This window comes from Schistocerca cancellata, chromosome 12, assembly GCF_023864275.1.
Source record: "Schistocerca cancellata isolate TAMUIC-IGC-003103 chromosome 12, iqSchCanc2.1, whole genome shotgun sequence".
Classification (NCBI taxonomy): Eukaryota; Metazoa; Arthropoda; class Insecta; order Orthoptera; family Acrididae; genus Schistocerca; species Schistocerca cancellata.
Genome location: NC_064637.1, coordinates 43,262,603 through 43,277,681, shown reverse-complemented (window position 1 = coordinate 43,277,681; position 15,079 = coordinate 43,262,603). Strand labels below are relative to the sequence as shown.

Sequence of the window (15,079 nt, the reverse complement as noted above, 5' to 3'; positions counted from 1 at the left end):
ACGACTTATCTTAGAAGAAAGATTAAGGAAAGGAAAACCTACGTTTCTAGCATTTGTAGACTTAGAGAAAGCTTTTGACAATGTTTACTGGAATACTCTCTTTAAAATTCTAAAGGTGGCAGGGGTAAAATACAGGGAGCGAAAGGCTATTTACAATTTGTACAGAAACCATATGGCAGTTATAAGAGTCGAGGGACATGAAAGGGAAGCAGTGGTTGGGAAGGGAGTGAGACAGGGTTGTAGCCTCTCCCCGATGTTATTCAATCTGTATATTGAACAAGCAGTAAAGGAAACAAAAGAAAAATTTGGAGTAGGTATTAAAATCCATGGAGAAGAAATAAAAACCTTGAGGTTTGCCGATGACATTGTAATTCTGTCAGAGACAGCAAAGGACCTGGAAGAGCAGTTGAACGGAATGGACAGTGTCTTGAAAAGAGGATATAAGATGAACATCAACAAAAGCAAAACGAGGATAATGGAATGTAGTGGAATTAAGTCGGGTGATGCAGAGGGAATTAGATTAGGAAATGAGACACTTAAAGTAGTAAAGGAGTTTTGCTATTTGGGGAGCAAAATAACTGATGATGGTCGAAGTAGAGAGGATATAAAATGTAGACTGGCAATGGCAAGGAAAGCGTTTCTGAAGAAGAGAAATTTGTTAACATCGAGTATAGATTTAAGTGTCAGGAAGTCATTTCTGAAAGTATTTGTATGGAGTGTAGCCATGTATGGAAGTGAAACATGGACGGTAAATAGTTTGGACAAGAAGAGAATAGAAGCTTTCGAAATGTGGTACTACAGAAGAATGCTGAAGATTAGATGGGTAGATCACATAACTAATGAGGAAGTATTGAATAGGATTGGGGAGAAGAGAAGTTTGTGGCACAACTTGACCAGAAGAAGGGATCGGTTGGTAGGACATGTTCTGAGGCATCAAGGGATCACCAATTTAGTATTGGATGGCAGCGTGGAGGGTAAAAATCGTAGGGGGAGACCAAGAGACGTATACACTAAGCAGATTCAGAAGGATGTAGGTTGCAGTAGGTACTGGGAGATGAAGAAGCTTGCACAGGATAGAGTAGCATGGAGAGCTGCATCAAACCAGTCTCAGGACTGAAGACCACAACAACAAACAATACAAGAAATAATAGAAAAATAAAATATGGGAATAACACAGGAAAGCCCAGTCGACAAGCAGTTAGAAATAACTGTGATTTTTGGTCATAGGCAGATAATTAGTGTGTTTGAAATTTAGTTTGTTAATATCCTCAAACAGTATTAGCAAGCAATTTTTAAATATTTGTCCAAAACTACTTTTTATGAGTGATGACATAGGCATGTGTTGTTTCTGTAACACTAAATAAATTAGTCCATCATTTCCTTGTTCATTTTAACCAATATAAAAGGCTACATCACTTCAACTTAGCATATATCGGCTGTATCGTACAGACCCCAAACTGGAAAAAATACGAACAACAGAATAGGAAGATCTGAAAATGTCATCCTGGGTAGAGTAAAATGTGGACCCCCTCCCCCCCTCTCTCTATCTCCGCCCCCGACCTCACACAAATTTATGTAGCTTGGATCAAGGTCGACAGATACATTTTCTGCTATGCACTATTTATAATATTACATGCATGTATTTTGTGTGTAGTGTAATGTTTTTGTTGGATGATGATGAGAGAAGGGAGAGGGTGAAACCTGATGCTGGCACATTGCCTACACCTCACAAATAGCACCAAGATGGCCACCACGCTCGACGACCCCATCTGATGGATGGATCACCATTAACAGTGTCACACATGCCTTCACTTTTCATGAGACATTAAGGACACGTTTGGTACTTAAACCAGAATGTTGGCGCAATGTCTGGTGATCAGGAACTTTGTCACCATCTCTCCTTGCCTTGCCCGCCAATACTGGAAGTGAAAATTTTTTCCACCACCAGTATTTTAACAGGCTTAATACTGGGTCAAGAGTCACCGCACAAGCAGGCATTAGCGACCTCGGCCACAGAGGCAGGTAAGTCAAGAGGTGTGTAACAACATGTAACAAACATCCTTATTAACTATTAACATAAAATCTGTGATGGCAAATCGATATCAAGAGCCCCCTCCCTTCACAGTTAAAACATAGCCATCAAAAAATACAGATCACTCATACAGAAATCTATCAAACTTAATTATCACACGAGCAATTAGCAATGGCGCAATTAAAAACAAACTACTCTAAAATTCTCAGACTTACAACACCATTTATAATGCATTTAAAACAGTCACATACGATTTTAAGTCCAGATTGGCACTTGCACAAAATAAGCATCATATGGTAATCAAAAAAGTTTGAGGAAACAAGGTTTAGTCTAAATGAGGCCACCATAAATAGGCAACATTTATTCATTTATTTATTGGCCTTGTAGATATAGGTCAGAACAGAGTACAAAAGATATTGGACTATTTCTTAATAACTACACACATATTTTGAAATTGTTTACACATAAATGTTTAGCAATAGGTAACACACACAATATTTTATAATTCTATACACTTAACAAAAACGTTTTGCAAATGCCACTTCTATCAAAACGTATATTTTTTGTAGGCCAGTCTGAAGATGCCAAAATCAGGTGAAATGTGTCACTGGTAATTAAATAATTATGACCCTGCAACTGGGACTCTTTTCATGGTACTGGTTGCTGTACCATCCCTGCTATGAGTTGAAAAAAGTTCAATTTTATTAACTTATTGCACATAGACTGAACATTCTGATGGAACAGCGTAAAATTTTGGACAATTTTTTCTGGACTGCTTGGTTGGGCACTTATCTCCATTATGCTTTCTCATTCCAACTCCTTATTACATTTTTCTAGGGGGTGATTTATTTTACTTGAGGATGGAGATTTAATATTTTTTGTATTCTTATTTAAATTATCACACACTTTACTAGAAATCAATCTCTCGTGTTATAACTGCATATACACCCACCAATACCTTACTGCACGTTTTTGAGCATAGCCTATTCAAATGCAATCCACTTTGTGCTAAGCACTCACTGGTAATTTTATTACAATATTAAAAATACTGCCCCCCCCCCCCCCGAAGCACTGGTTTTCAGTGCACAATTACATTTATCACTATCTTGGATCCGGGATAATACTTTTTAGCTGCTCTAATTACATTTCTCGTCTCGTTTATGAGCTCACTTTCATTTCAGCTGGGAAGAGAATTTGTTCACACATGCACAAAGACACCTTTATGTATTTTGTTTCATGACATAGGCCTAACTTCATTTGAGTTTTATTTGGCAGCCCAAATGTGTTTCATGTATGTATTTTTGTGATGGGACGGGACAGAGCAGTTGGCAGAGTGGGAAGGTGCAGACGGGCTTGGGATCGTGGTGGAGGAGGATAGTGTCACAGGTGACGCAAAAACCAGGATGAAAGGGACTCCCCTTATTATGAGGTGCAAGGGAGGAAGAGTTCAAAGATAATTCATCGGCACTATGTCAGATTCAATTAAAAAGTTGGCAGACAGGAGATACTGAGAAAGGAAGGATTAGATAAAGCTGAGAAAAAGAAAGTGGAACCAATAAGGCAAATATACAAAAGGCAGAATAGATGGAGTGACATGTTGAATAGTGGTAGTGGCGAGGGGGAGGGAATAAGTATAAAAACAAAACAAAATAAAATTTCTGGCATACCATGTAGGCCAGGGGATCTAGGTGTTGAATTAATGGAGCTTAAGTCTGGGATGATATGTTGGAGAGAATGATCATGTCTCCAGAGTTCAGAGCCGGGTGGGCAGGTACAAATAATACACACTGCGTAGCAGACAATGAAGTCTGCTGAGTCAAACTGATGATCGCACTCGGTGCGTTAGGACCCAAAGCAGGTATTTCCTCTGCAATTATTCAAGCACTTGGCCAGGTTGTGCCAGCAACAAATGGCACGAGTAACTTCAGATGTTGTGCTGACTTTAGTATGTTTGAGTATGTGTGTGTTCCAGGAAACATAACTGAAAAGATGATCTCATATTTTGGGCTTAACCTGAAATTGCAGCCCTGGCAGAGTAATCAATTTAGGTATTAGCAGATTGGAGAGATGGAAAAGGAGACTTCCCCAGAGATTAGTTTCTAGTCAAGGTCAGAGGGTTGCCATTTTCTGGATGGCACTTAAGACACATCAATATCATTCAGTTTAAGAACTAAATATTTTCCAGCTGTGAGTAAACAGTTCCATTCTCTGGCTCTACAAAAATACACATTAACATTATAACAATAATCACAACCAATAAAAAGCGTCAATTGGTGACAGTTACATGATATAACCTAGAAAGAATAGTAATGGGAAACAGCATAAGACTTTGCAGCCTCCATAAAATATTTAAAACTGGTGCAGTAGCAACAGGTAACAAGTGAACGCAAATATTTTGGAATGAACAAGTAAGTAAATAAAATGTACGTGAATGTCCAAAAACCTGTGCATGCTGTCAGTTGGATGTACCTAGGCCGTTCAAAGTTGATTAAAAACATTTAGTGATGTTGTTCTCTTATTCTTAAGGGCCACATATTACTGACAAGGAAGTGAGACCCTTCACAGATAACAACTGTCTAGGTTTTTGCTGGATGGCCAGACAGCTTGGCCCAAGCACGAATAATATGGCAACAGGGTTATGCGAATATAAATAACCTCAGTTCCACATAAATTAGCTCCATCACAATGTTATCTGCATACTGAAAAATCTATAGCATAAATAATGACATTGTATAACAGCTTTCAGATCTTTGAGCTGCAACATTTTACACAAAAAAAGTAAATTATACTGACTATTTTGTACTCATTAATATTTCTCCTTTCCTTTATAGCTTGCAGCATAAACTCAAACTAAGAAGAAAATCAATATTATGAACACATCACTTCACAAAAGAAACAAGTAACAATTATATATTCACTGTGCAAAAGCAACCAATATAAAAAGAAAATAAAAATACAAAAATGAAAAATCTTTAAAAAATAAATAAAACCAAAATAAAAAGTTACAAACAATGGCTTTAAGAGTTTGGATACCCAAAAAATCCAGTGTAATTGTCTAGTACCATTTTCAGATGCATTCTTTACTGAACAGAGCACATCATCAAGTAGTGTCTGCTGCTTGTAAGAATGTGCAGAAGTTGTGTGTGCACTGCAACACGCTCTACAACATTACAGTATGCACTTTTCTAAAAAGATGTTCATGAATGCCATTTCATCAACATTAGAACTGTCACACTGAATTTATGAGATTTGAGTAAAATAGTTATGAGAAACTGTCTCACCTCTTCACTGTAATGATATTTCCTTAATAGTGTGTGTGTGTGTGTGTGTGTGTGTGTGTGTGTGTGTGTGTGTGTGGGCGCGCACGTGGGCATGGTACTGTGTATACAACTGCTGAAGTGTATTTTTTTTGTCACAAATACAACTTTCATTTCAGTGAGTTGAAACATTACCTATGGTAGGATTTACTCATCCATTTCATGCTCACAACAGAGGTGTAGCATCTGCATCCATGTTTCACTAGAATTTTCCTCTTTGGCACTGGCGCTGTACATAAAAATAAAACTGAGGGACCATAAACAACATACAATGAAACGTGACAAGGCTGACAATGATAACTAGTACTAGGGCAACATTTCTCTGATGACAAGTAACACAGATAATTGACAGTTTACTACACAGGACATGCTAATTTTGTGAGTGATATTTTGAAACTGCTAGCTCAACAATGTCGTCATTTTATCATTTGGAAAACAGATACTGCGAAACCACTATAATTACAACACATATTCAAATAATCTTATTGTAGATGATCTAAATTCCACCTAGATATTTCTAAAATGATTTCTAATTACTTACCTTCAATATAGTTTTTGCCATCATAAACATTACATTACAGGAAATACAAGTTACTAACAATGTTACAAACAAAAAACTAGTTTTTGTTTAACAGCATTTTAGCAGTCCACTACAACACACAAATCCAGTAACCACAGTTTTGGAGTATTAAATTTTGATCCAGCTAAACCATTCCAGCTTAGATGCAGTGAATACTGAGATTCTTATTTCAGCATAAATACCATATCACTTTTCATATCCTCTAAAAAGAGGACAGATATTGGTATTACTTTCACAGTCACTGCTATATCACCATCATTCTCCTAACTATTGCCAGCGCCTGCATTCTGTTCATATCTTCCCTTCCACCAACACATTTCTTAAAATGATCTGTTATTATCTTCCTGCAAAACAGTTTCCATCATTCTTAACATTACATTACAGGAATGCCACTTCAATAACAAATTTTATACAAACAAACAACTATTTTTTTGTTTGACAGCATTTTAGCAGTCCACTGCACCCAGTAACTGCATTTGTGGAGTATTAAATTTTGATCCAGTTACACCAATCCAACTGAGATGCAACCAATAATGAGATTAACTATATTAGCAGAAGGGTAGATTGCTATTCATCATAAAGATGATCCGTTGAGTTGCAGATGCACAAAGGAAAGACTGTTACAATTTATAGCTTTCAGCCAAAGACTTCTTCATTCTTGATTTTAGGAGACATTCTGAACAGCCCCCTTAGAGCGTTTGCAAATGATGCTGTTATCCCTCTTAGAGCGTTTGCAGATGATGCTGTTATTCACCATCTTGTAAAATCATCAAAACAAATTGCAAAATGATTTAAACAAGATATCTGTGTAGTCAGCGGAAACTGATTCTAAATAATGAAAACTGTGAAGTCATCCACAAGAGTACTAAAAGGAAAGGAATCCCCTATATTTTTGGTTGATTACAATTATGGATAGCTTAATTTGGAATGATCACGAATATAATGTTGTGGGGAAAACGAACCAAAGACTGTGATTTATTGACAATATACTTAGAAAATGTAGCTGATCTACTAAGGAGACTGGTCACACTACTCTTGTTCACCCTCTTTTGGAGTACCACAGTGCGGTGCGGGATCCGCATCAGACAGGATTGATGAGGACATTAAAAACATTCAAAGAAGGGCACCTCATTTTGTATTATTGCGAAATAAGGGATAGAGTGCCACAGATATGATACACGAATGAAGGTGGCAGTAATTAAAACAAAGGTATTTTCGAAATTACAATGACATGAACACCCGTAGCTGCTTATAGGCGTTGAGGTACGTCAACGGGGACAGATGAAAATGTGTGCCCTGACCGGGACTCAAACCCGGGATCTCCTGCTTACATGGCAGACACTCTATCCATCTGAGACACAGAGGATAGTGCGACTGCGAGGATTTATCTCTGACACACCTCCCGCGAAACCCACATTCTCAACGTATTGTCTTGCACTACATTCGTAGAGCCCCCGCCCGTTATACTCATTACTTGCGGCGCGTTGCCGATTCCCATAAGAGTTCGGGCTCTGTTTGTGCGTGTAAGCAGGAGATCCCGGGTTCGAGTCCCGGTCGGGGCACACATTTTCGTCTGTCCCCATTGACGTATGTCAACGCCTGTAAGCAGCTAAAGGTGTTCATTTCATTGTAATTTCATTCTAACGAGCTGCATGGTCACCGATGCCATCTGTTCTTTCGGACATGTCCGAAAGAACAGATACCATCTTAGTACATATAAAGGTATTTTTCACTGTGATAGGACCTTCTCTTGAAATTTCAAGCACCAACTTTCTCCACAGAGTGTGAAAATATCTTGTTGGCACCCACCTACATCGGGAGAAATGATGATCATAATACAACAAGAGAAATCTGACCTCACACAGAAAGATTTATGTGTTCGGTTTTCCTGTGCACTCTCTGGGAATGGAATAGTAGAGAAGCAGCTTACAAGTAGTTTGATGAACCCTCTGCCAAGCACTGAACTGTGAATTGCAGAGTAATGTTGTAGATGTAGATTCTGGCCAGTAATGATGTAGATGTAGATTCTGGCCAGCACTACCAGTGGTAGTGTTCAATGTCTGTATGAGGTTAGGTGTGTGTGTGTGTGTGTGTGTGTGTGTGTGTGTGTGTTTTGTGACGAAGGCTTTGGCTGAGCACTATAAGGTGCAACAGTTTTTTCATTGTGCCTATCTGGATCTCAATGGTTCACCTTTACAGTGAGTAGCAATCTATCTTTTCCTAATACTGTTGAAATTCCAACCTGGAGTTTCAGGTGTTTGATTCGGTACTGAGATTCATATTCCCATATAAATAGCATATCACTTTTACATATCCTCTGAGAAAAGGACAGATATGCTGCTTTCATCCCAAATATTATTGTAACTCTCACTATCACTGCTACTGATACTATCAGCATCACTGTCTCTGTCATTCTCCGAAGTTCCATCCTGCGCTCTGTCTGCAGCGTTAGGCTCCACGTTCTCTTCATTTTCTGCAAGATCCGCGTCATGCTTGTGATCTTCCATGAGATAAGACGGTTCATCCGCTTCAAAGTTGCCGTAGATTTTAAGATTGGGCATCTGCTCTTCCAGCCCGTCAATGGATCTAGGGTCACCCTGACACCCTCGGATTCTCAGCTGCCTACGATGAGAATTGGAAACACTGCTGTAACTGTGACAATGTGAAGATGCAACTAAGGTAGCTCTATAAAGCGAAGGTTTGTACAACAGTACTGATGAGACATGTCAACTGTGTAAATGTATGCTCAGATTTACAAGGGTGAATCGAAAAGTAACTTACACTATAGTGCGCGTCATTTACGACGGTGGCCGAGTTTAGGTTCATTCTGCGCATCTGACTTCACAAAACACAGTCAGCCAATGAACAGAGAACGACGTTGCCAGAGATTGACTGCAGTGCAGGAGCACGGACGAGTGTCTTTAGTTTTAGAAACGCTTCAGTCATAAATAAAGTAATTGAACAAAAGCAATGTCCTGATAGCAGACTTGATTTTATAGAAAGTTTATAAAAAGCATTCTTTATACCAATTGCTTCATATTCTATTAATTAATTAAACCAAACAAGTAGTAAGCTTCCTAAGTCAGGCGACAGCAAGGAAAGGTGTCTGTATTATTCTCACGAACCGCTTTTTCGTAATAAAGAACAGCGGTAATTGTTTATTTCCTATTGTACTTTGAGGAAATGTGAGTAATTCATAGTCATACCAACAGTGTGAGTCGGTATTTTGCTTGACATTTCAGAGTCCTCCAGGACGTTTCTTGAATGAAGAGCTGCGTTAGTATAATGGGTAAGGTGTTTGGCTGCTAAGCGGAAGATTCTGAGTTCAAAGCTTGTTTGGTGCTTAGTATTTTCTTTATTTCAAAACAATATCAAAGTGTCTTACTTCATGAATTTTGTGTGTCTGAATGTACTTTTTGAAATTTCTAGTGCTTTGTCTCTTCATTATAATCATAATAAGTTTTCGGTTTTTCTACTTTTGTCCTCCAATATTTCTTTTCACAGCAATTAAAAACAATGAAAAGGCACACATACAATTTTCATGTTATCTTTTTTGTATGTATATCTTCTCTTCCGCAGTCGCTGTTTTACTATTCATATTGAGATATATTCTTTTGCGACAGTATTAAAAGTATTATTTAGAGCAGAGTTTTGGTTCGAACATTGCCGAGCTACTTGATTGTCTGACGCAATTCTTTGCTTTGCTGCTTTGGCAATGTCATATTCAATGTTTTCGTTGACTGATCTATGTTTTCGTGAAATCGAATGATAAGTGTGTCAAAGCAGTCAGAACACCATGTGTCAGCACAGGCGAGCAGTGCAGTGATGACAAAATCGCACACAGCGTGGAATGCGGGGAGCATGTCTCTGTAGCAGCGAAAGGGTTAATGCGGCCGTGGTGGCTTCACTTCATAAACTGCGCGCTCCCCCCTAAACGTAAGTTTGCGAACTATACTATACTATGGCACTGCTTCTCTTGACACGTGCATCATTTGCAACTGGCAACGCAGCAATCTTCAACGTCTGGGCGGGCATGCGCGAACCGCCAAGATAAAAGAATTGAACTTCAGCTCGCCGCAAGAGCACGCTGTGTGTTGTGACTGTGGCCTACGTGTAGCACACAACAGTAACTGCTGACACATCCGATACGGTAGATGGTGTGGTATCCCGCCGTGTTGCATGTGCAAATGGGCTAGGCTCAATGGCGCATCGACTGGATGTTCACTCCTAATTGGATGTGCTTGCAATGATCACATTACTGTGGGCTGAACAGCTCAGGTGCATAGAAATTCATTGTGAAATCATTGCTGTATATGGTGAGCATTCAATGTCTCACCCAACTATTGTAAAGTGGCGTAAATAATTTGATGCCGGATGCACGGATGTCACTGACAATATCGCGAAGGCAAGCCCACGATGTCCAGTACCGTTGCAAATGTCGACCGTGTGGATAAGATCATTAGAAAGGATCGGCGCATAACACTGCAGGAAATTTTCAGCATACTGATTATTTCGTACAACAGTGTACTCTCCACTGTTCACCAGCACTTCAGATATCATAAACTGTGTACCTGATAGGTCCCAAAGCCGCTCACCGATGCTCACATGGGGCATTTCCAATTGTCACTGACAATTTTGGAACAGTATTTTTTGTAGGGCAACAAGTTTCTGCAGTGAACCATCATAGGGAATGAAACGTGTGTCCACCATTTCAACCCCAAAACAAAGAGAACATCACGAAACAGGTGCACACATCACCACAACGAAAGAATGCAAAGGTCCAACCTTCAGCAGAAAAGGTGATGGCAACGTTGTTCTTTGACACGGAGGGCGTGGAATTTATCCCAGAAGGCATGACAATCGACTATGTTTTGTATTGTCAAATGCTGCATTGTTTGCACAAGGCAATAAAGAAAATTTACATAAAAAAATTGAGCATGGGTGCGATTTTGCTTTGTGATAACGCGACACTGCACTCTGGCCCACCAAAGCTCATAACTGCTGTAACGATACAAGTGGGAGGTACAGCAACATCCTCCATATGGTCCAGACCATGCAATTATAATGTGTTTGGCAAGATGAAAGAGGACCATGGTAGACTACACGTCAGAAATGAGGAGGTGCTGAAAGCTGCTGTATCCAAGTGGTTACATATCGCTGGAGGAGATCTCTATGCATCTTGAATCAAAAAGCTGGTTACTCATTCCGATAAATGTTTACAGTCTCTTGGGGACTATGTGGAAAAGTGAACTTAACATTGTATGTTGTCATAGCCGTGTTACTACGTGTATGTCGTTTAATACATGGCTGTAACTTGGAAGTATAACTTACTTTTTGATTCACCCTCATACACACAAAACAAGGATCAGGCAATAACCTGAAACAAGGTGACAATACACAGATAAGGAGAAGGAAAAAGAGAGAGAGAGGGTAAAGAAGGAAAGGAAGGAATACGCAAGTGTAACACCACAATTTAAATACAGATCTTGATAAAGTCCAGTACTGTGCAGTTTATTATAATGCCTATGTTGCTCACAGTATGGATTGAGAGACCAGTGGGATTACTAGATATAGCAATTACTAGAGACTTCGCAGGCATCTTCCAACACTATTTATGTGCTCGGTAGGGGAGGGGGGGGGGACAAAAAGTATACACCAGGCACGGATGAGAGGGGGGAAGGTGTCATCATGGGATCGTACCCTCCTAAACAACATTTTACTAAAAATTGTTTACACTGTTTACATACAGCTATTTCAGAATTTCTCAGCCAACTTTCACGGAATTAGTGTCTCAAAAATGGCAAGGCCTTATAGAAATTACAAGCCATGTTTAGCTCTAACCTTGACCAGAATAATTTATGGTCATTGTCTGCTTTTAGGCCCTTGAGCCACTATGTTGTTGTTGTTGTTGTTGTGGTCTTCAGTGCTGAGACTGGTTTGATGCAGCTCTCCATGCTACTCTATCCTGTGCAAGCTTCTTCATCTCCCAGTACCTACTGCAGCCTACATCCTTCTGAATCTGCTTAGTGTATTCATCTCTTGGTCCCCTCTACAATTTTTACCCTCCACGCTGCCCTCCAATACTAAATTGGTGATCCCTCGATGCCTCAGAACATGTCCTACCAAACGATCCCTTCTTCTAGTCAAGTTGTGCCACAAACTCCTCTTCTCCCCAATTCTATTCAATACCTCCTCATTAGTTATGTGATCTACCCATCTAATCTTCAGCATTCTTCTGTAGCACCACATTTCAAAAGCTTCTATTCTCTTCTTGTCCAAACTATTTATCATCCATGTTTCACTTCCATACATGGCTACACCCCCAACGAATACCTTTAGAAACGACATCCTGACACTTAAATCTATACTCGATGTTAACAAATTTTTCTTCTTCAGAAACGCTTTCCTTGCCATTGCCAGTCTACATTTTATATCCTCTCTACTTCGACCATCATCAGTTATTTTGCTCCCCAAGTAGCAAAACTCCTTTACTACTTTAAGTGTCTCATTTCCTAATCTAATTCCCCCAGCATCACCCGACTTAATTCCATTATCCTCGTTTTGCTTTTGTTGATGTTCATCTTATACCCTCCTTTCAAGACACTGTCCATTCCGTTCAACTGCTCTTCCAAGTCCTTTGCTGTCTCTGACAGGAGCCACTAGAACGCATCAAATAGCTCCTCAATTGGTCTTTCAAAGCAACGTTTTTTTCTGTTCCAGTCCACCCTCCAGGGAAAAATCACTGGCATGATTAGGAATCAAACTCGAGTCCTCTGTATTACAATCACACATGCTGATTACCCATCTAGGTACACTGACAGAACGTAACTATTCTCATATTCCTGCAAAATTTTCTTGCTTGTTGAGCTGTGTCAACTGTTATTCCAGATTTCAAAAAACGGGGCTTGGAATCTGAGATTATTTTATTTAGTTATTCTGCTGTTAAAGACAAAGAGGACACGTAACTATCCTTATATAAAGACATTCGTATCACCAATCACACCTGTTATGGGTACGATAATTGAGTTGGTGTGACAATCATTAATACAAAAGACATTTTCTGCAGCGGCGATCTCTCTTGACAAAATTATAATCATCAACTTTTTCCTCCGAATGGCAAACTATTTTGTTGACGTTTGACATGCATAGTGAGAAATGATCATCATAATAAAGTAAGAGAGAACTTGGGGCTCAAAAGGAAAGATTAAGGTGTTCATTTTTCACACATGCTGTCTGAGAGTGGAACGATAGGAAAAGTGTGAAAGTTGTTGTATAAACCTTCGGTCAAACACTTGACAGTGAACTGCAGAGTAATCGTGTAGATGGAGTTCTTTTCTCACCTGAGATTGACAAGTTTTCCTGGAAACTTGTCAAACGGCACTCCAGTAACAAAAGAATAGCATAGTGTCAGGCAGCGCAAACTTGTTAGTTCGACAATACTGCTCAGACCTGGTTGCAACTCTTGAAACTCCATGTCTTCCATTATTAAAGTCTGAAGTCGGTGTAGTCCAGTGAGGTAGGGGATTAGGGCTCCGACAAGACCTGTACAGCCCGACACGTCCAGTCTGAAACAAAACCCAAGAGTTCTTCCTTTTATCTGTGAACAGGAGGGTAGAGAAAAATGTAATGAATTTTACTGCTGGTGATCAACTGCGAAACAGAGCATCTTTAAAGTAAATCAAATAATTACGAACAATTAGTAGACAAAGTGTCATGAAGTTAAACTCCAGTCTACCACAGATTTTTTTGGTGGCGTGGGCGGGCAGGGATAACAGGTATACTTACAAAAAGAAAGAGCTGCAGAAAGAAAGACATTTATTTATTTATTGAGACAAAAACAACATTTTAACACAACCACAGAGCCCCCAAAGCAAAGTACTGAAGTTATATGCTACTGCCATAAACTGCCTAAAAATAAGGACTATTTATTTGTGCATCCTTGTTAAAAGACAGTGGGGGAAAAGAAGAAGAAGAAGAAGAAGAAGAAGAAGAAAAGAATTCCAAAGACAGAACCACTGTGTCTTCTTCAACACTATTGTGTGTGCCAAAGCTCCCCCCCCCCCCCCTCTCTCTCACTCTGTGTGTGTGTGTGTGTGTGTGTGTGTGTGTAACACTCTGGAAGGCAGAGATTGAGTTTCCTAATTCATGCGCATAAAGGGTAAACACTTATAATTGCTCCTTTGGGCAAACCTATAAAAGGACAATGCATAATGCATAATACCTCTGAATTAATGTAAATTTTTCTTTGAGAGATCAGGGTACTGATAACAACATCAGTCTAGACAGTACACAAAGTTTATCCAATTTATCTAAAAGAAGGGGTATATGTACAAGGTCATGTGCTCCTCTAACATTGACAAATCACAGTTTTATTCTCTTGTAATACAGTGATTACGTCCATAATAAGTGTATACTTGAAACTTCCTGACAGATTAAAACTGTGTGCCAGACCGAGACTTGAGCTCGGGACCTTTGCCTTTCGCAGGCAAGTGCTCTACCGACTGAGCTACCCAAGCACGACTCACGACCTGTCCTCACAGCTTTACTTCTGCCAGTATCTCGTCTCCTACCTTCCAAACTTTACAGATGCTCTCCTGCGAACCTTGCAGAACTAGCTCTCCTGAAAGAAAGGATATTGTGGAAACATGGCTTAGCCAAAGCCTTGGGAATGTTTCCAGAATGAGATTTTCACTCTGCAGCAGAGTGTGCGCTGATATGAAACTTCCTGGCAGATTAAAACTGTGTCCCACACCGAGACTGGCAGAAGTAAAGCTGTGAGGACGGGGCATGAGTCGTGCTCGGGTAGCTCAGTCGGTAGAGCACTTGCCCGCGAAAGGCAAAAGTCCCGAGTTCGAGTCTCGGTCCGGCACACAGTTTTAATCTGCCAGGAAGTTTCATATCAGCGCACACTCCACTGCAGAGTGAAAATCTCATTCTGGAAAGTGTATACTTGTTTAAAATCAATGTACATCTGATGCAGTTGTTGTCATCTCCATAAAATTTCTCTAGCACTTGTCTCAATAAAAATATGAGGGTCATTGTGGAACTATTTCTTCTAAATCCAGCTCAATAATCCCCAAGTAGCATTTCCACCTGGTATTCTAGATGAGAGGCTAAACTCTCAGTCAACACCTTTCATGTTGTATCTAG

At 39.7% G+C, this 15,079-nt stretch overlaps 1 protein-coding gene across 1 annotated transcript in view; it reads right to left on the bottom strand.

Moving 5' to 3' along the window:
- Positions 1-7,533: 7,533 nt before the first annotated feature.
- Positions 7,534-15,079, bottom strand: part of LOC126109411 (F-box/LRR-repeat protein 17-like) — a 331,740-nt gene continuing 324,194 nt past the window's right edge. The window contains exons 8-9 of the mRNA XM_049914445.1: positions 13,270-13,494; positions 7,534-8,551 (exon numbers count right to left, since the gene is read on the bottom strand). Of these exons, the coding sequence (XP_049770402.1) occupies positions 8,236-8,551; positions 13,270-13,494 (541 nt within the window). The 3' untranslated portion in view covers positions 7,534-8,235. The remainder of the gene's footprint in view (positions 8,552-13,269; positions 13,495-15,079) is intronic.